This window comes from Spizellomyces punctatus (genome assembly GCF_000182565.1).
Source record: "Spizellomyces punctatus DAOM BR117 chromosome Unknown supercont1.1, whole genome shotgun sequence".
In the NCBI taxonomy this organism is placed as follows: domain Eukaryota; kingdom Fungi; phylum Chytridiomycota; class Chytridiomycetes; order Spizellomycetales; family Spizellomycetaceae; genus Spizellomyces; species Spizellomyces punctatus.
The window spans coordinates 1,809,169-1,827,457 of NW_015971537.1; the positions used below are offsets into that span (position 1 = coordinate 1,809,169).

The following is an 18,289-nucleotide window of genomic DNA, read 5'->3' on the forward strand; positions in this document are numbered from 1 at the left end:
CTTTTCGTGTTGAGAGCGATGAAAAAGAGAAGCGGATTCTCAGCGGAAACATGAAAAAGAAGATTACAAAAGACACAGAGATGAATGCATCAAGCAGGTGGCATATTGGACTTTGTGAGGATTTAACGGAACATTCGTTCAAAATAGGGTTTTCTGTGGCATCCAACAAACCCCTCGACGATGGGTTTTCAAAGTCTGAAGAAAAATGTGGAGCCCGCTTTGAGCCAACGCTCTACACACAGAGCCTACCTGCCGGCTTACCTGTTATTATGGCATTCTATAGACGTGCATTCTCATAAGGCCCTCTGTAGATTGACTGTATAGTTGAATGCCACTGTGCGTAGGCAACAGAACGTGTGCTAAATGCCCTGTCCTCCACTCTACTCCCATTTGTAGACTTGTATTTTACAATGGGGATGGTATTTGTTTAGTGTACTGTAATTGGCTTTATAACCAGGGTCCAATGTGATTCAATCCCCGTTGGCTGGATGACGTGTCCTCCCACCCCTCCAACGTTTCCTCGCAGGAACTTCCGAACCTCCACAAGATCCGGTCGCGAAATCAGGTCTCCGCCTACCACAGTTTCCAATCTCTCTTCGAACTCTCGGTACCGTTGATTGTATTCCCAGCCGTGGGCTGCTGATTGAATACGCATCCGCCCAAAACGCCTAATTACGTCCGAAAGCTGCAACCATGGCCGGAAATCCTTCAAGCCCGTACTTGGTAGCGAACCTTTTGGAGAAAGTAGGGTGACTGCTGTATTTTAATATATGCACTGCCACTTGAGCAGCGCTTCACCATTTGTTAACATGGTGTATTGCTAACACACAATTTATCGGTAGATGTCTCACCACGACTCCGATTATCGATATATGGCGACAGTTGATTTGATGGCTGCACTCCAAACGGAAGGCTTTGCTCTCGAGGATGTTAATGAGAAAAAGGTTGTAAGCGCTCTCATCAAACTTTTGGATGATCAAAATGGTGAAGTTCAAAATCTCGCGGTAAAATGGTGAGCCTGGAAGCAAAGCATAACTTGTTCCTGTGGTTCGGTTGGCTAATAGCGGCCAAATAGTTTTGCTCCGCTGACAAAAAAAATACATGAAAGCCAGCTGCAAGAAGTGGTCGACCAGCTTTGTCGACTTTTGATGGACAAGCGCCCAGAGCTTCGTGATATTGCGTGCATTAGTCTCAAGACCGTCATAGTAGAGATACCGTCCGGCTCGGTGGTTGCAAGTAAAGTCGTGAGCAGTCTGATTCCAAAGTTGCTGAATCAATTTACAACGGTATGAAAAAGAACAATTGTCACGTAGAGTCTGCTTCCTTGGCGACTCATTGGCGCTCTTGGGTTTATCACAGAACGCCAAGGATCTACAATTGGATGTTATTGACATTCTCTCCGAAGTTCTAAGCCGCTTTGGACAGTCGCTGACTCAAGGCGCGAATGGCTCCCAGCTACAAAAATCGATTCAAGATACGCTATATCCTCTCCTTCATCATTCCCGACCTGCTGTTCGCAAAAGGGCCACAGGGGCCATCGGCAATTCTGTCACACATATACCTGATGATCTTTTCCACACATTGGTGAAGAAGCTTCTTGCAGACTTGCGTAATGAAGGGAGGTCTGCAAATCACGAAAAGCTACGTACTTTCATAGGATGCCTAGCCACTCTCAGCCGATACAGCTCTCATCGCTTGGGACAGTATCTTAACGATACTCTACCTCTTGTGCTCGAATACACGGAATTCAATGATGACGAACTACGGGAAAATTGCTTACATGTAAGATCCTATATGAATGTGCGCTGGTCAACAGCTCTAATTTGAATACCGCTTTGTGTTGATCAGGCTCTGGACTCGTTTGTATTGCGGTGCCCTACTGAAATGACCCCTCACATTCCTACCGTCATTGATGTGTCATTGAGATATATCAAACATGATCCTAATTTTCAATATGAAGACGAGGACGAGGATGGTTCAGAGGCGATGGATGTCGACGATGAAGGAGAGGGCAATGGGCCTGAGGAAGATGAAGAAGAAGATGACGATGAGTGCGTGCTTGCCTTATGAGACTTAAGAACCTTAAGCTAACGTATCCTTACCGTGTAGATATGATGATGCTGATTATTCTGATGAGGACGATGTGTCGTGGAAAGTGCGCAAGGCTTCCTCGAAGCTTCTGGCGTCCATCATAGGCACACGCTCAGAGCTGCTAGTCGATTTGCTGCAGAACGTGGCGCCGGTCTTGATTGCCAGATTTAAGGAACGCGAAGAAAGTGTCCGAGTAGATATTTTAAACACTTTTATAACACTCGTGAGACAGACTGGCGTTGCAGCAGGGATCGGAAAAGCCTCTGAAACTTCTACAGCCAGAAAGCGGGACACTAAGCGCCGGAAGGGGGCAAGTGGAGCGGTCGAGATGGAGGTCACAGGGTACGTGCTATATATGCAGACAACTCATTCACTGACTGCTAACCATAAGAATACTTAGTCCTCGTGAACTACTCGAAGAGCATGTTCCGCGTTTGAGCAAAGCGCTTTCCAAGCAGCTTAATGGAAAGTCGATCCAAACGCGGCAGACAGGATTCACACTTTTGCGTGAACTTGTTCGGGTGCTTGATGGTGGGCTCGATGTCCATATGGGTCTGTTCATACCGGCAATCGAGTCGTCTTTAACCAGTGCTACTCCCGGGCATCCTTCCAAGAGTTCTACCAATTCTAATTTGAAGATTGAATTATTGGAATTCTTACGGATATTGTTCATGACTCACGAGCCTCACGTATTCCATAAGTACCTAGCCCGCTTGGTCCCGCCAATTGTCACGGCTGCTAAGGACAAATTCTACAAAATAACTTCTGAAGCTCTCTCAGTTTTTGTTGAGCTGACCAAAGTATTGCGACCAATTTCGTTCGACGAGGAAAGCAATCGACACCAAATTGGACCCCTCTTGTCCCCCGAGTTGGACAAGTACCTCCAGCTAATGTACACCACTACATTGGATCGATTGAAAGCGGCCGATATTGATCTGGAAGTCAAGGAACGATCTATAGTAGCCTTGGGTATCATGCTGTCGCAGGCCGGTGATCTGCTACCAAGCGATCAAATTAGGACCGTCGTACTTCCACTATTGGTCGATCGCTTGAAGAATGAACTTACACGCCTAACCACGGTGCGCGTTTTGACGAGCATTGCAGAGAGCCCCCTATTTGAGGATGCAGCCACGTCGCGGAAAATTGACTTGACTCCGATTCTGCCTGAGGTAGTTCCTGAGGTTGCGTCCTACCTCCGCAAATCTCATCGACAACTTCGTGTGGCATCGCTTCAATGCCTCGAAACATTCGTTCGCCAATACGGCAAGCAGCTTGGCGCCAACATTTACCCAACCATTTTATCGGAAGTGCGCCCCCTTCTATCGGACTCCGACCTTCACATTCTTCCTTTGGCCATGTCGGTGGTTTGTGTGGTAGTGTACAATGGGCCAGGCGCAGATGTGTTACCAATAGTGAAGAAGGACATTCTACCGCAAATCGTGAAAATGATGATTGAATCGCCCCATCTGGTGGGTGCCGGTCCTGGGCTAGAATCTTTGCTTCAAGTTTGGCAATGCGTTGTACGTACAGGCGGGAGCGAATTGTTCTCCCGTAGTGTTGATATGCTACTGCAACCAGTTGTCGGTCAGCCTGGACACCCTGTGGCAGGCAAACAAGTACGTTGTCATAAGATCGGGTGTCGAACGTGGGCCGAGCTAACATTGTTCTTATAATAGGCATTCTCAGTAATTGCGCAATCCATTGCGATCTTGTGCCTCAATTGGGAGAAGGATGCTCCGCCGACAATAGAGAAATTTATTAATGAAGTGGAGAATGACTCATCGAAGGAAAGTATGCGTTATGTTAGTTTGTTGAGCCTGGGCGAAATAGGACGGAAAAAGTACGTATCGTCGACACACTTTATGATATGCAGGCACCACTTGACTCAATATGGATCTCAACTTTCAGGGACCTGTCCGGCTTGCACCCCGAGCTGGACCAAACGCTCCTGAAGCTATTTGCATCACCTTCTGAAGAGATAAAGCAGGCTGCTGCCTTTGCATTGGGCAATATCGCGCTAGGTAATCTGCAACGATATATGCCGATTGTGCTTACAACGGTCCGGGAAGGAGGCAAAAAGCGCTACCTGGTTTTGGTGGCTCTTAAGGAGATTATTACACGCTTTTCACATCACGAGGCGTCCGCAGCGTCTACATCTACTTTACAAGCGTTTGCGCCGGAGCTTTGGCAGGTGCTTTTCCAACACACCGAAGAAACAGAGGAAGAGGCAACCCGAAATATCATTGCCGAGTGCCTCGGCAAATTGTCTTTGTCACAGCCTGGCACATTCCTGCCCGACTTGCAGTCACGGTTGGCTGCCTCTAATGCTCACGCGAGAGCTACCGTTGTAACTGCCATCCGTTTTACATTCACCGAACATGTTGAACATGAAGACTTCGACACACTTCTACGGCCTTTGATTGTAGATTTCCTGCGGCTTGTGAAAGATGATGATTTGGTTGGTAATGAGCGTTTTCAGGTGACTTCGTCGGTGTGGTTACATTGACACTCTATGGTTAGAATGTTCGGCGCGTGTCTTTGACCACGTTGAATTCGGCCGCCCATAATAAGCCCCATCTTATTCGCGAATCCCTCGGCGAGTTGTTGCCCCTACTTTACGATGAGACCGTTGTCAAGGTACACTGTGGATGGGAGCGGTTCATAATCTACAGTGTTGAAAAACACTAAACAATCTCATATTTTCCAGAGCGAACTCATTCATGTGGTGGAGATGGGTCCGTTCAAGCATCAAGTAGATGATGGCTTGGACACCCGTAAGGTGGGTGCTGTAGCCACACGTGGATTCATAGTGTGACACAGAATTAATTTTCGAATGTAGGCGGCGTACGAGTGCATGTATACCCTACTGGAAACCTGTCTTTCCCGGATAGATGTGTTCGGCTTCTTGCAACGTGTGATGAACGGTCTTTCGGATCCATCCCATGACATTAAGGTCTTGACTCATCTGATGCTACAACGACTTGCGTCTCTGTCCCCTACTGCCGTTGCACAAAAGCTGGATGAAATGGTAGAACCCTTGAAGTTGACGCTATTTTCTAAACCGAAGCAGAATGCCGTGAAACAAGAAACGGAAAAGACAAATGAACTGGTGCGAAGCGCGGCCAGAACGGTGTTGATTTTGGCACGTCTGAGCGATGCCGGTGTCAGCCCAAGGTTTACCGATTTTGTAAAAGAAGTGCAAGGGCCACAAAGTCCCGTTGCTGATGTTATGGCGGCCGAGTCACAATATGGTACACAAACGAATGGTGTAGGGTATGGTTTTGGGGTAGTGCCAATGGATTTGTCGTGATGGATATATGTCATTTCCAAATAGGAATTTCAGTTTGCTGTTACCATCATGTGAACACAGGAATACAGAAATGTATCTTGTAAGGTTGTCTCATCCTTATATGGTACAATACACGCTGTAGTGCGCATTGGTTGCCTAACGTGTTGTTCATTTACCCTTTTCTTCCATTTGGATCGTCGGTAAGTTTTCGTCTTGAGTTTCCTCTTCCTTTGGGGGCTCCGGGATGTCTCCACAGCATTCTGGGCACCGCTTCGCTTTGAGTGGGATGTCTGTGTCCGTCAATAATTGACATGAGACATGTATAATGAATCGCAAAAGTGATCTTGAACTTTGATTACCTTTGGTACACAGGGGACAAGGCTTCGTTGAAGGAGGCTTTGGTGGGTCAGCGCGGCGAAACGCTCTCGCATACGCTAATGTGAGGGCGTTAGCACGATATTGTTACCATGGCTTAAAATTCTATGGGCCGCACAACTTACTCTTCACGATGAAAAAAACTGCATATATCAATTGTAAGTGCACGTGCAAAGATAACGATTAAATACTGTAGAGGTCATTGATGGCATGTCTCACCTGCTACTGCAATGATCAAAAAGTTGATAATCACTTGGATGAAGTTCCCCCTACCTATGTGCGTCAGTGTTCTGGAGCCTCGTTTGGTGTATTAGTGACTGTCATATACCAGTTCCTGCAGAAGGCGCGGTTAGTTTACGGGTGTACTGTTTGGTGAGCACAAGAGTCTTACCATGTTACAGCTCCCGCGTTTTTGGCTTCACAACGATAAACGGGCCAGATATTATCAGTGCTATTCGTATTTTACAAAGAATTCTCTGCTGTCATTGTCCTACCGTCTGTTGGTGTAATGTACATTGTCTTATTACATGGTAGGGTCACGCCATTATGCCGGGGGCATCTTAAAAGTACAAACTGATTTGAGAGTTGAGTGGGTGTACCCAGGCTGATGAACGGGAGGAATATGTCGTTTACGAGGGAGTTGACGACGGAAGTAAATGCAGTTCCCATAACTATGCCCACCTAGAATAAAACGATCGTAATATTAATATCAATCAAGATCTGACCGCAACATTTGTTTACGATCAGGACATACCGCCATGTCAACGACATTTCCTCGATTCAGAAACTTTTTAAAGTTCGTCCACACCCCTTTGGCCGCCTTTGTACCCTTGTTTGTTTCATTTTTGAGCTCTTGAGCGAGATCTTTTAGGATAGATTGGTCACCACTAGTGGCATGCGCAGGTTCAGGTGTGATCTGATTAGACTTTTGCTGTTGATTCTTATTATGCAAAAAAGGAAAATGTCGTCGTGGTGGAGCGCCCGATTCAATATCTGGTGGTGGCTCTGAAGAGGTCATTCTGCTTGGTATTGCTGGTACACTTTATAGGAGAGATATTCTACGAATCGTAACCCAGTTCTCGCCGTGGATCTAAACTTGTTACGTAAGCATTAAAAGATGGAACCAGACGGGCTATCAGAAGCCGGAATAGAGTTCATCTGTCCAGGAGAAGCCGCATAGAGTCGGTGGTAAGTAATCCTTCCACTGTAACTGGTCGAAGGTAAGGATAGACATGTCGGAATGAATTACCTAAGCATGTGCTAATCGACTCGTTTCGGATTCTTGTCTCAGGTCCCGAAGCGCGACGGTGCGGGTGGGTCAGGTGAAGCAAGATGCCTTCACTCTTGCGACCCGAGCTGTCCTGTATATAACGACGTCGTTCTTCCCTCTACCCCCACTCTGAAAGAACAAAGAAGAGTTAACGAGAATAGAAATACAAAGAAAAAGAAGGTCGAAATCACCGCAAAGGATATGCTACAAGTTGAAGAGACTCTAGACTATCGGCGAGGAGATCCTTTTGCCGACACTGCCGACCTTGCTTCAAACATAGAGGCTCTGCATCTATACGATTATAAAGCGATATGTCCTGTGAAGGAGCTACATGCTCGGGTCCCGGAGGAAACTGGGGCCGTCGAAGAGGTTGACGAAACAGATTCCATAGGGGACCTCGAGTGGATGGAAGCAGTTGCAAACCCGTCTCGATGGCTACAGGGTAGACCAGCCTTTTACTATCCGACGGACCCGCGATTGCCTTGGCACTTCAGTTGGATAGACGACGGCATGATAGGAGGCATGAGCGCTCCTGTAAGTTTTGTCGTTGCTGAAGGATACATGGCACAGTTTGGATTGACCTACGCATTTCTATGACAGGGCGAGCGCTTTCATTACCCAGCTCTAGTCGACGCCGGAGTTGGTCTGATTGTGAACTTAACAGAAGCGCCGATTTCACCTCGCGGAGGGAGCGATTTGAGGACATTGTGTCAGCATTGTGAGTTTCAAGTGTCAAAAAAATGTGGGATGGCTACCGGATCTGACTAGATACTTGTGTACGCAGGTGATTATATGCAGGAAATATACTGCGACGATATTTTTGACGATATCAGGCCATCCGATGACCTGCAAGTCCTCTTCCTACCGATGCCTGATGGATCGATTCCAAGCTATTCCCAACTTCGCCTCTTTAACACTCATGCTCGTGATTTCATTCGACGGGGTAAAAAGGTCATCGTGCATTGTCAGGCCGGTGTCGGGCGAACAGGCACGTTTCTCGCCATATATTTACTGGAAAAGTATCGATGCACCCCAGAAGAAGCTTTGGCCCGGTTGCGTTGGGTCAGGCCACAAAGCTTGAGGTTCCATCGCACAGATTGGGCGGCGGAACCTTTCAGGGTGTTTGAAAACGAGCAGTATAATCAGAATTTACTGCAAGAGAGGTTTGTTTATAGATATTGGGCTAAGTTTATTCAAGGGGATGCAATAGATGAAGGGCTTAATAAGGAGAATGGAAATTCGACGGATAATTCTATTCCTATGGACGAGAAAGAAGATACAGATATAGAGCTGCAGAGTACTTCATCACCAACCTCCTCTACCGAAGGGTCGAGTAACAGCGACGGAGGTTCTCAGCCGACGACACCAAGTTCCACAGCCGAGAGTGATACCACGAGTCCTCTTAGCGATGTTGCAATGGTATTGGGAGCCCTAGTGGACGCTGAGCTTGATGCAAAAATTGCCGCCTTTGAGAGTTATCACCAGTCTCTTTCGACGATGCAAGAGGGACCTACAGATCCAGCTATAGCCGCCTCTCTTTGTTACCCGTGTCGTGGAGTTTTATCTGTGGGTCCCTTCCCCATCCGAAAAGGCGGTGTATGGCCATCAGCAGCGGAGGAGTCGGCGTCAGATGACAAGCTTGTTGGTGACTCTAGTACAGTCTAGTTTACTTCTAGTCACGGCGAGGGTTGATAATTGATAGAACTGAACTTGGGAGGGGAGCTGCTGAGAGCGCGGAAAATGTTGAGCGTAGTCTGTAGATGAATGAGGGAAGCTGTTGGACAAGTGGTCAACACTGGCGGCGGTCTCTTTGTTCAGAAATATTGTATATAGTTCATTGATATGTAGAATTAGCAGCACAACAAAACATGTATGTTTATATATCCCATTGTTACCATCGACTATCGCCTTGGAAAGTCTAGTAATACGTGTGCTCCACGTACGCCTACTGGCATTAGCCGAATCCTTTGATGCGTCTTGTCTTGTTTAGTCCTTGCCGGCTTTGTTCGTTTTCCAAAGCGGCTCACCTAGTACGAGATAATCTATTCTATGATTCTGTCAAATGTACATCGTGAACATGAACATAACCACAGTCCAATTGTGTTTATCGTCCTACTCAAAGAGCTTATACAATGCCAACCACGTAAGCTGCAAGACGGTACACATTTTAATACTGCGTCTGATCATGGGGAACATAACAGCGTTAATGCTCATTCTGAACGTACCATTCCATGACTGCAACTGCTCGAGTGTACCGTCTACTCTCTCATACGAATACGCGCCCTCCGTCCCAGATCCACGGCGGGTTGATGAGCGCTTGTTAGTATGTCTATGCCTAGGTTCCTCATCACTAATGTCGCTATCATGATTTTCTTCCTGTTCATCGGTCCCCTCGTCATCTGTAGCAAGACTATCTTTGCTAGCATCGGCCCTCGCTTCTTTCTCTTCTGTACTCGCCGCAATCCAAACGTGAGTGGATCGGAACCCAGCCTCCATCATGGCCTCGCGAATCTCTATGATGGTGTATGCGCGAAAATCATACGTCCAAGCATTCTTCAGCCATGAGCCTGAGCATGGTAGCAGTTAGATGAGAGAGCTTTCAGATGTGGGTAGGTATTGCGGCACTCCTACCATCGTCAAACCGAAAATGGAGATGCACTTTGGAAGTATTTGTTAGAGCATCATAAGGCTTTTGCTCGAAGTAATACTGCCAGATTAGGAAACCAAGTCATAAACAAAGTACATAAATCACTGCATTCGTTGGCCAAAGCCCTGCAAAAAAACGCATACCGTGAAATCACTGTATCTTCGTTCGAATAACCGTCCACCGGTCGAACTGACTGTTGCCCCACCGAACAAGTCAACAATCAGCGTACCGCCGTCAGCCAGTCCCTCTCGGCAATTGCGTAAATAAACCATTAGATCGGGGCGCTTCTTGAAGTAATTGACGCCGTAATTTAATCCAGCAATGATATCCACTTTCGGTACGCCAAGGGTATTTCGATCGGATAATACATTCCCCACCACAACTTTTACACGCTCACTTTCCGGGCCTCCATCCAAGCCCAATGTTCTCTCCTTTGCATATTTGATAACATTGGGATCCAAGTCAACTCCCCAGGCTTCATGTTCAACACTGCCTTTGCACCATTCCCGGCATAGAATAGCAGTTCCGCAAAAATCTTCTCGAAGAATGGTTGGACGATGTCGAGGGGCTGTACTCTCGGATCGGAGCTCGGAGTACAGGTTCACTTTAAAGGAGGTAAGCGATACGAGCAGGTTTATTCAGATATTCGCAGTCTCAATGCTTACCGAGATTGTGAACTTCGGCAGATGGTAACTGCACAGCTTCCATCTAGACACAATACAATTCGATTAGTAGATGCAACCAGCGTTAAATGTGGTAGTAAAAATACGTCCTGGCACACTTACATAACATCGGTGACGGTCAACTGTCTCGGCAATGGGAGTTTGCCCAGCAGCGCGAGCACGAGCAAGGCGCTTGCGGTCAGCTTGTTCCAGCTCATCCACAGTCAGCCTCGAGGAGGGGGAAGATTCATTACGGACTCGAGGGGAGGAATGGTGCGACGCTCTGCGGGACGAGCTGGGAGGGGTATCGTAATCCAATGACAAAGACTCAAAGTCTTCAGACAGGTTCGTCTTCAACCAGTGGCTTCGCCCGGTAGCTTCTCCATTAGTATCTCTCCGTCTTGATTTACCATGCTTGCCTTTTTGCTTCCCTCCCATTTCTGCAAATGGACTTTCATCAGATGGAGTCTGGATGATCTTACCAGAATGAAATGAATATACCAGCCACACATCCATGGCAACCCCCTGGAACGCCAAACTAAGCACTGATCACCTATTGGAATTTGATGACAGCAGCCAATATTCGTTGGCTCATGCTTATTGTGAATGATAAATAAAGCTCAAGATGGTCAGAAATAAAATAAATGGCCCTGGAAATGATGAGCTTCCGGATTGTTTAGTCCAATCGTCAAGATCCTGCATCTGCACCAACTACCTAATCGGCGTTGGCCCACAGCCAGGTTGATCCCATCAGATGGTACGGTCTTCCTGTAGGATAACAAAGATCATGACAAGTATCTTCTCCGCTGACCTTCAAGACGTTCATCCTCGTCTTGTCGCATGTTGATTTCATAGCGCCGAAAATCCTCCCAACGACACAGAAATTCCGTCCCCTGGCAGGAAAGTAAGTCCGTCAGCACGTTACGGCGGATCACCCATAATGCAACGCTTGAAATGCCCGCCTCCAAAGTGTGGGAAACAAGGCCCCCAGTGTGGAATCCTAAAAAAGAATGGTGGTATCGGACCACTGTAGCTATTTCTTATATGGGATCCATTTACCCATCTCCACAAATATACACCACCAACGCAGAAGGGAAAGGCTCATTTGAAGTAGGAATATTAGCACCAGAAATCAAGGCAGAGCAGCTGCTCCTGCCTAGTGTCGTTGCTGTCAGTAACCCGGCCGGTTAAGATAACAAGCTTTGTAGTGATTTCTAGGAAGCTGGTCGGCCATTGAAGGCATGGAACACATTTCGCAGGACGGATGGGATCCCCGCAAAGATGGGTGCAGCTAAGCCACCAAGATGTGCATATTCACGTGTTCAAACTGAACGACAAAAGACCGACGATGACCCAGGTGGTCTGCATTCAATCATCGCCGACATGGTTGCCAACCCTGACGTTGTATCTGCCGAGGAGGTGCTATCGAGAAAGGTTTGCTCATCAAGTAACATGATTCAGAAAGTTACTTGTGTAAAATGAGCCTGACCACCTTTCTATTAGTATGACCAGTGCTTGTCGAATGCGGTTGTGAAGGCGGGCATGGGGATCAGTGTTGGTGTTGGTTTGTCTTTCTTATTTTTCAAACGTAAGTGACTACGTGGTGCGGTTATGGTCGCTGGGAAAGACCCTCATTTGCGCTTTAAGGGAAAATGTGGCCCATAGCAATGTCAACTGGTTTCGGCTTGGGTGTTGCATATGAACAGTGTGCAAGGTAAATAATATCCTTACTTCATGCTATTTGGATGCATTCGAATCTAATTGCGATTATGGACCCTTTAGGAGCTTCAATCCACGCCGTGAGTTAGGTCAAGAATTGCGAAAAGCATCCGACCTCGCTGGCAAGCCATAATGATGACATGACAGCCTGTAGCACTAGTTGGCGATAGTATTTGTATCAAGGCCTGACGATTGTGGGCACTTTTCCTGGTATCGATTATATCCAAAACCTCAGCATCTTTATGAAAATCAAGAGAATACTAGCTTACGTTTGACATTTTGTGCGAACCGAACCAAGGGACGGTTTCCCCCAACCCTAACCTCCGGGACACATACGACAGCTCGCCCATACTTTACACTATCACTTCCCAGCTGTAACTCATCTAATCCTCTTTCTCGACAGCTATATTTCCACCTCTCATCAGAGCTCCCCGAACTCTTTCAAACACTCTTTCCATTCCAGGCACAATACCGTTCACGTCTTCGCTTTCAACACCCTCGGCATCGACTGCTTGCACAATTGCTACTCCCTCGCGCCCCATTGCAGCTCTTCCCTGTCTGCTGACTGTTCTCCCTCCTCCATAAGCAGCTGACAACTCTGATTGGGCGGATGGGTACGTTTGCAGCCGGTTTTGAACTGCGGACGGGGTATCTATAGGCCGAATCGGCCACGTAGTAGGATCAGTAGACGGATAGTGAAGCGGATTTGTGACTTCTGGATGTGGGGTCGTGGCAAGATTGATCATTCGATTCGTAAGGGGGTCATATCGACGTTGTGTGAGCCGCGTATAACAGGTCTCCGGAGATACTCGTAGCAGGAGGACCCTATTGTACGAAGGACTTAGTGTGTGTTCGATGGCTATGGTAGATGCCTAGCAGAGGTCCGCAATATCATGTCTGATGCCCACTTGCAGTTAGCAACACATACCGATTAGGTAGGATGCCTTTCTCCGCTAAAGCGTCAGCTTGTGCCTTTGTTCGCGGATATCCATCCAAAACCCATCCTCGGTCTACGCAATCCTGACGCTTCAAGCGATTGGCAATCAGTTGGAGAATTTGATCATCGGGTGCTGTATATAGACCACAAAAAGACAACCTAATCAGCAAGTTGGCGCAAAATGGCATGAAAGGCATATCTACCGTCATCGGGGTTGTTGGCATAATTGGCCAACTCCTTCCCTATTCCCGTGCCAAGAGACAATTCTTCCAGGATTACGGTGCGGGGAGACACTGTGGTTGCAGACATATAAGGCATGCCCGGCGTAAATTCAATACACACAAAATGATATACCGCAAACCACAGCGAATTCTTTCTCTATCATGCGGGCCACACTGGTTTTGCCGCTCCCAGGAAGTCCACCTACTATTACTTTCATCATTCTCGGGGCCCTCGTTACTCGTCCTTTTCCAACCTCGGAAATAACTTCCTTTAGTGCTTCTTCCTCATGGCCGATGATCCCATCAGGAAGGACGAGCTTTCGAAGGCACTCCTTATCAAAGGAGCTGTATATGCCGAAGAGGTGACGCCGATACTGATTCAAGCGTGTGCGCACAGCGGCTTCAGTATCGGTGGACCGCTGTATCAATCGAGAAAGGATTGTAGGGTTCTGAGGAGGAGGATCTAGCGTGAGATGATACATTCGATTGGTAATTGGGTCAATGCGAGTTTGCGTCAAGCGGCTGACGATAGTTTCGTCTGGGATGTCAAATACAACTGCGAGAAATGGATGTGAAGAGAGTGTCGAGGTTGCGGAATTCACCGCTTTGGATGCCCGTCGAACTCTACTTACCGACTCGCTCTGGCAAAATTCCTCTGCTAATTAATCCCTTTGCTTGTTCCTTTGTCCTCGGGAAGCCTTCTAAAACAAATCCGCGCATCCCAACTTCGGGATCTTGCAAGCGCGCGGTGACAAGTCCCAGCATAACATTATCTGGCACATACTCTCCACGCTCGAGGTATGGACGAGCCTGCGTCCCTAAGCTGGTTTGTCGTTCAATTGCAGTAGCTAGGAGCCGACCGGCAGATATATGTACTGCGTCAAGATGGAGGGCAAGTTGCTCAGCCTTTAATACCAGATAATGAGTTAAGCTACCCGAAATGTCCATTTTTTATCGTCAATTGTTGGCCTTACAATTTTTGCCTGCCCCGAAGACGGGGGTCCGATGACAGCAATTCCTTGTGCTGGTGCAGGCATTCAAATATATTAGCGTTGAATGATATGCAGGCAAGCTTCGCAAGTACTCACCGGTAGGCTTCTGCAGCTGCTCAATTAGAAACTGAATGACATCATCCGGCCGGTCCATTACCATCCGGGATGTGATACTTTGGAAGAGATCAAAAAGCTCATGCTTGTCTGCATAGCTTGCGAGGGATGCAGCTCGATCTTTTGGTAAAAGTTCGTTCATTTCCAACAACTATGTATTCCCAGTATATTCCAGCCAGAGCGGTGATCTGTGTTGTGTGCACGCAGATCGCTTACCTAAGGCAGACACGTCCCGCCAGCAGTTGCTGATCATCGAAAATAAGCCAGTACACACGAGCAATTTCTGATATCTTGCAACAGATTTACTCCAATATGAAGCTCAAGATCCATCAAGATAAATCAAATAAGCGTAATTGTTGATTAATTCTAAACATTTTCGAGAACACTTAAATAACTTCCGTTTCCGATATTGTAGATGCTGACATTGTTACATCAGTCGGCTGGACAAGTAATAATGAGCTTTATTCCTTTGGGTAAATAATGAGAATGTGTGCCGTAAATATTCGATACTCTCTCGGACGTGAGTCTCATTGAGATCCTTGAATAGGGACGATCAAAAGATCTTTCGATGGTCTGGGGACGGGGATAGTCTCGGACAAGTGACAACAACTTTGTTCGATGCCGGACAGTCAGGGGTGGATGTTTACATAACGGAAATGCACTGGTTCCCAGTACCACCTGGAAAAGGAGGACAGACCGCGGCTGAGGTTTTTGCAGCGGGTGCGACGGATGGTAGGGCATTTGGAACGGTGCACCAGACTCAGTTGGTTGTCCTTCCATCAACGCCACTCATCACTTGGCTCCTTTCAGGAAAGTACTACCTGTGTACCAAAGCGGGTAGGGTAGAGAAAGTAGTGGAAGCGCACAAAGGCGCCCTATTATGTTTGCGATGGAACAATGAAGGGTCCGCACTGATTACTGGTACGAAGCCTTGAAGGATTTTGAGTGCAGGCCGAATTACAGATCTTTATTCATGTTCACATCGGCTCAGCGGGAGAAGATGGACACGTGAAGATATGGTCCAGGAGCGGCATGCTGCGATCTGTCCTAGTGCAGATTGGTATGTATGGTCCCCTTTCGAAGAACTGTTCTCTGCAATGGCTAAGAATGTACTGGCAGGTTATCCAATTTATTCCCTTTCATGGTCGCCCGACAATGACCAAGTACTTTTTACAAACGGACGGAACCTTATAATAAAATCTCTGCAGCCTGCGAGTAAGCCAAATCAGGTCCGTTTCTCGAACCATGAGTGATCGCCTTGAATTACAATGTATTGATAGAACTTTATAAGAACAGTGGAAAGGACACGATGGAATTATCCTTAAAGTCGACTGGAACTTGGTAAATGGGCTCATTCTCTCCGCTGGTGAAGACAGAAAATACAAGGTAAAGAAGACAATAGCTTGTGCACATCTGTTTCCGTCAGTGGCTTAGACAAATACTAGGTCTGGGACAGCTTCGGCAGACAATTGTATTCGAGCAATCCTCATGATCACCCCATTACATCCATTTCGTGGAATCCGAGTGGAGACCTGTTTGCGGTGGGATCATATAACTCGCTACGAGTTTGTGACAAGCTAGGGGTGAGTATGCGTGAGCGTCCTGCCTTGGAATTCCATCAATTGTCTGCCTTTCCGCTTAGGCTTGTATACCATTACCATAACAGTGGTCTGTTGCGATGGAGAAACTGAATAGTGGATCCATCTTTAACATCTCTTGGACTCCCGACGGCACGCAAATGGCTTGTGCTGGAGGTTCTGGTGCAGTGGTGTTTGCACATGTAATAAACAGGTAAGAAGCAGGAAAGTTGGTCTTGCTGTAGACCAAAGCAAGCAATCTCAAGATGGGCGTAAGTCGTATGGAATGCTAATCGAGCTCCTAGGCGTTACGAATGGAAAAATCATGAAGTAACCCTGTTAGATGACCATACAATACATGTTCATGACGCAGTGAATGGCTCTACAGAGAACCTAGGTATTATGGCTCCGTGATATGCACAACTGGACGGCGTGGTTGCTAAACATGTAGTTGTCAATCTTGCGAGAAGATTTCCGCGACCGTGTCGTGAAAGTGTCCCTTGGCTTTGGTTATCTCGTTGTTGCGACATCTTCGCAGTGTCACGTTTACAGTGAACGGAACTGGAACACACCGGCTATTGTAGACTTGACGAACAATGGAAGAGTAACTTGCATACAACAGTGTCCTGAGTAAGTACGGACCTCACAATCTATATCCTTCGGCTACCAAGACCGCACGACGCTGACATTGTTTGCAGGTATTTTGTTCTGGTAGACACTGTGACGGGCATTCAAATATTTTCGTACGAAGGTCGATTGGCTAGCTCCCCGAAGTATGCTGGATTGCGAGCAGAATGCGTGACACCGCAGACGATATCCATTTCCGGAGACGTGCTCGCGGTCAAGGACAAAGCTGACGAGAAAAGTATGTTCAGACAATGCTCGTATAACTGCATTCCTAACAGCCATTCACTAGCTATATATATCTTCGAGAGTGCTTCTGGTCGTCCCCTTGGCAATGGCACCATTAAACACACAGCCGACATTGCGGAAATTGGGCTGAATCAGTGTGCATCTACCGTCGGCAGACAGTTGGTCTTGGTTGATAAAAATAGAAATATGTACATTACACCTTTGGTGAAACCAGATCTCAAAAAGCTGGGTAAGTCATCAAGGCTGAATGTCCGGTAAGATAATTCTGATCTTGCTGAACATGGTTCATAGGTACAATGGTAGAAACATTTGCCTGGAATGCTGATACCGATCTGCTTGTGGCGATGATGGACTATAAGTTTGTTGTCTGGTATTACCCGAACGTGGTCTTCATCGACGAAGACATCGCACCTTTGACAAAATTTGAAAAGGATGGAAGGTACGTGATTCTAGGCAACGCATTGGCATGGGCAACGGCCGCGGTACGAAATAATCAGCAATCTTCTAGCAATTTTGGAAAAAACGCCCAGATTGTAAACTTCTTTGGCACGCAATGCACCCTTCGCCGCGCTGATGGGGCGCTGGTCACCGTTAGGTTGGTGCGTGCATTTCGCTCTGATTATCCTTGGTATTAAACAACTCATTTGGATGAATATAAAGCAACATTACCCCGCTCCCTGGGTTATTACAAGAACACACCCGGAAAAAGCAATGGGAAGAAGCAATACGCCTATGTCGATATGTGAATGTAAGCTCCCTGTCGGACCTACTTTTCATAGACGCTAACTTTGACCTTTCTGCGACGCTAGATAAAAGAACTATGGGCGTGTCTGGCAGCCATGGCCATACATGGACAGGACTTGCATACTGCGGAAGTGGCATATGCTGCAATTGATGAAATTGCCAAAGTCCAGTACATCACATATGTTCGCGATATTCCTATCGCAGAAGCACGAGCTGCCGAATTGGCACTTTTGCGACGACGACCATCTGAAGCTGAGAACATTTTATTGTCAGCAAATCTGGTATATAGAGCGATTAGAATGTGGATTGGGTTATTCAATTGGGAGAGGTAATGGTAAATCTACATATCGCTTTCTTTGCTTCATGTCCTAATCTTGCCACATCTGCGTTTGTTAGAGCATTAGAGCTGGCCATCAAGTACAAGACACATGTTGACACTGTTCTCTATTTCCGGGACAAGTACCTCAAAGCTGTCGGTCGGCGAGAGACAAATAGGAAATTTGTACAATATGGACAGAGTGTAAGGCCCTGCCAACTTCCACCCAGCATCCGCCCAGGACAGTTCCGTCTAACTCCTTCTTTCTATCGCAGGTTCAAGTGGACTGGGCAAAAATCCAAGCCAAAATAGCTATGGAGGAAGAAAGCGACCGTCAGCGATCGACAACGAGATGAATTATTCTTGTGATGAACAAATCTATCACGTAATCTTAGACTTCACTCTAAATATGACTGTGCCACTTATTGGCTGCCATGCCTACGGCCTTCGCGTCTTGTCCAG

General features: G+C 47.0%; 7 protein-coding genes across 9 annotated transcripts; 4 read left to right on the top strand and 3 right to left on the bottom strand.

The window, feature by feature from the left end:
* Positions 1 to 531: 531 nt before the first annotated feature.
* On the top strand, positions 532 to 5,528 carry SPPG_00697 (uncharacterized protein). Its single transcript, XM_016749025.1, has 12 exons — positions 532 to 744; positions 843 to 1,012; positions 1,076 to 1,286; positions 1,360 to 1,782; positions 1,849 to 2,051; positions 2,110 to 2,433; positions 2,492 to 3,707; positions 3,768 to 3,931; positions 4,000 to 4,549; positions 4,612 to 4,728; positions 4,799 to 4,870; positions 4,931 to 5,528. Exons 1-12 carry the CDS (start codon positions 694 to 696, stop codon positions 5,399 to 5,401), a joined length of 3,972 nt encoding a protein of 1,323 aa, XP_016613055.1. The 5' UTR covers positions 532 to 693; the 3' UTR covers positions 5,402 to 5,528.
* SPPG_00698 lies at positions 5,434 to 6,941 on the bottom strand. 2 transcript variants are annotated; one of them, XM_016749027.1, is made up of 8 exons: positions 6,510 to 6,941; positions 6,250 to 6,436; positions 6,147 to 6,171; positions 6,084 to 6,089; positions 5,975 to 6,024; positions 5,881 to 5,898; positions 5,740 to 5,814; positions 5,434 to 5,670 (listed from the first exon to the last, which is right to left on the bottom strand). In XM_016749027.1, the coding sequence occupies exons 1-8, from the start codon at positions 6,771 to 6,773 to the stop codon at positions 5,549 to 5,551; spliced, it is 747 nt and encodes a 248-aa protein (XP_016613057.1). In that variant the 5' UTR covers positions 6,774 to 6,941; the 3' UTR covers positions 5,434 to 5,548. The 2 variants fall into 2 exon arrangements, with proteins under 2 accessions (XP_016613057.1, XP_016613056.1); XM_016749026.1 differs by lacking the exons at positions 5,434 to 5,670; positions 5,740 to 5,814; positions 5,881 to 5,898 and having other exon boundaries at positions 5,940 to 5,980; positions 6,029 to 6,089.
* A 135-nt stretch (positions 6,942 to 7,076) lies between these two features.
* Positions 7,077 to 8,932, top strand: SPPG_00699 (uncharacterized protein). Its single transcript, XM_016749028.1, has 3 exons — positions 7,077 to 7,559; positions 7,626 to 7,743; positions 7,810 to 8,932. Exons 1-3 carry the CDS (start codon positions 7,227 to 7,229, stop codon positions 8,688 to 8,690), a joined length of 1,332 nt encoding a protein of 443 aa, XP_016613058.1. The 5' UTR covers positions 7,077 to 7,226; the 3' UTR covers positions 8,691 to 8,932.
* Positions 8,838 to 11,367, bottom strand: SPPG_00700 (uncharacterized protein). The gene is made up of 7 exons (XM_016749029.1): positions 11,050 to 11,367; positions 10,458 to 10,998; positions 10,338 to 10,380; positions 9,816 to 10,276; positions 9,657 to 9,732; positions 9,251 to 9,592; positions 8,838 to 9,173 (listed from the first exon to the last, which is right to left on the bottom strand). Exons 2-7 carry the CDS (start codon positions 10,848 to 10,850, stop codon positions 9,151 to 9,153), a joined length of 1,338 nt encoding a protein of 445 aa, XP_016613059.1. The 5' UTR covers positions 10,851 to 10,998; positions 11,050 to 11,367; the 3' UTR covers positions 8,838 to 9,150.
* A 248-nt stretch (positions 11,368 to 11,615) lies between these two features.
* On the top strand, positions 11,616 to 12,201 carry SPPG_00701 (uncharacterized protein; the record flags this gene model as incomplete). The annotated part of the gene is made up of 4 exons (XM_016749030.1): positions 11,616 to 11,768; positions 11,838 to 11,922; positions 11,982 to 12,048; positions 12,117 to 12,201. The coding sequence occupies 4 exons, from the start codon at positions 11,616 to 11,618 to the stop codon at positions 12,184 to 12,186; spliced, it is 375 nt and encodes a 124-aa protein (XP_016613060.1). The 3' UTR covers positions 12,187 to 12,201.
* On the bottom strand, positions 12,196 to 14,514 carry SPPG_00702 (uncharacterized protein). Its single transcript, XM_016749031.1, has 7 exons — positions 14,300 to 14,514; positions 14,186 to 14,235; positions 13,844 to 14,117; positions 13,345 to 13,767; positions 13,194 to 13,283; positions 12,982 to 13,123; positions 12,196 to 12,878 (listed from the first exon to the last, which is right to left on the bottom strand). Exons 1-7 carry the CDS (start codon positions 14,457 to 14,459, stop codon positions 12,437 to 12,439), a joined length of 1,581 nt encoding a protein of 526 aa, XP_016613061.1. The 5' UTR covers positions 14,460 to 14,514; the 3' UTR covers positions 12,196 to 12,436.
* An 86-nt stretch (positions 14,515 to 14,600) lies between these two features.
* On the top strand, positions 14,601 to 18,278 carry SPPG_00703. Of its 2 annotated transcripts, none has more exons than XM_016749032.1 (19): positions 14,601 to 14,666; positions 14,733 to 14,790; positions 14,865 to 15,049; positions 15,128 to 15,238; positions 15,309 to 15,377; positions 15,437 to 15,546; positions 15,614 to 15,703; positions 15,763 to 15,900; positions 15,984 to 16,108; positions 16,200 to 16,291; positions 16,365 to 16,524; positions 16,593 to 16,759; positions 16,811 to 16,996; positions 17,059 to 17,206; positions 17,276 to 17,366; positions 17,428 to 17,515; positions 17,577 to 17,839; positions 17,908 to 18,031; positions 18,103 to 18,278. In XM_016749032.1, exons 1-17 carry the CDS (start codon positions 14,630 to 14,632, stop codon positions 17,660 to 17,662), a joined length of 1,941 nt encoding a protein of 646 aa, XP_016613062.1. In that variant the 5' UTR covers positions 14,601 to 14,629; the 3' UTR covers positions 17,663 to 17,839; positions 17,908 to 18,031; positions 18,103 to 18,278. The 2 variants fall into 2 exon arrangements, with proteins under 2 accessions (XP_016613062.1, XP_016613063.1); XM_016749033.1 differs by having other exon boundaries at positions 17,276 to 17,362.
* The last annotated feature ends 11 nt before the right edge of the window (positions 18,279 to 18,289 follow it).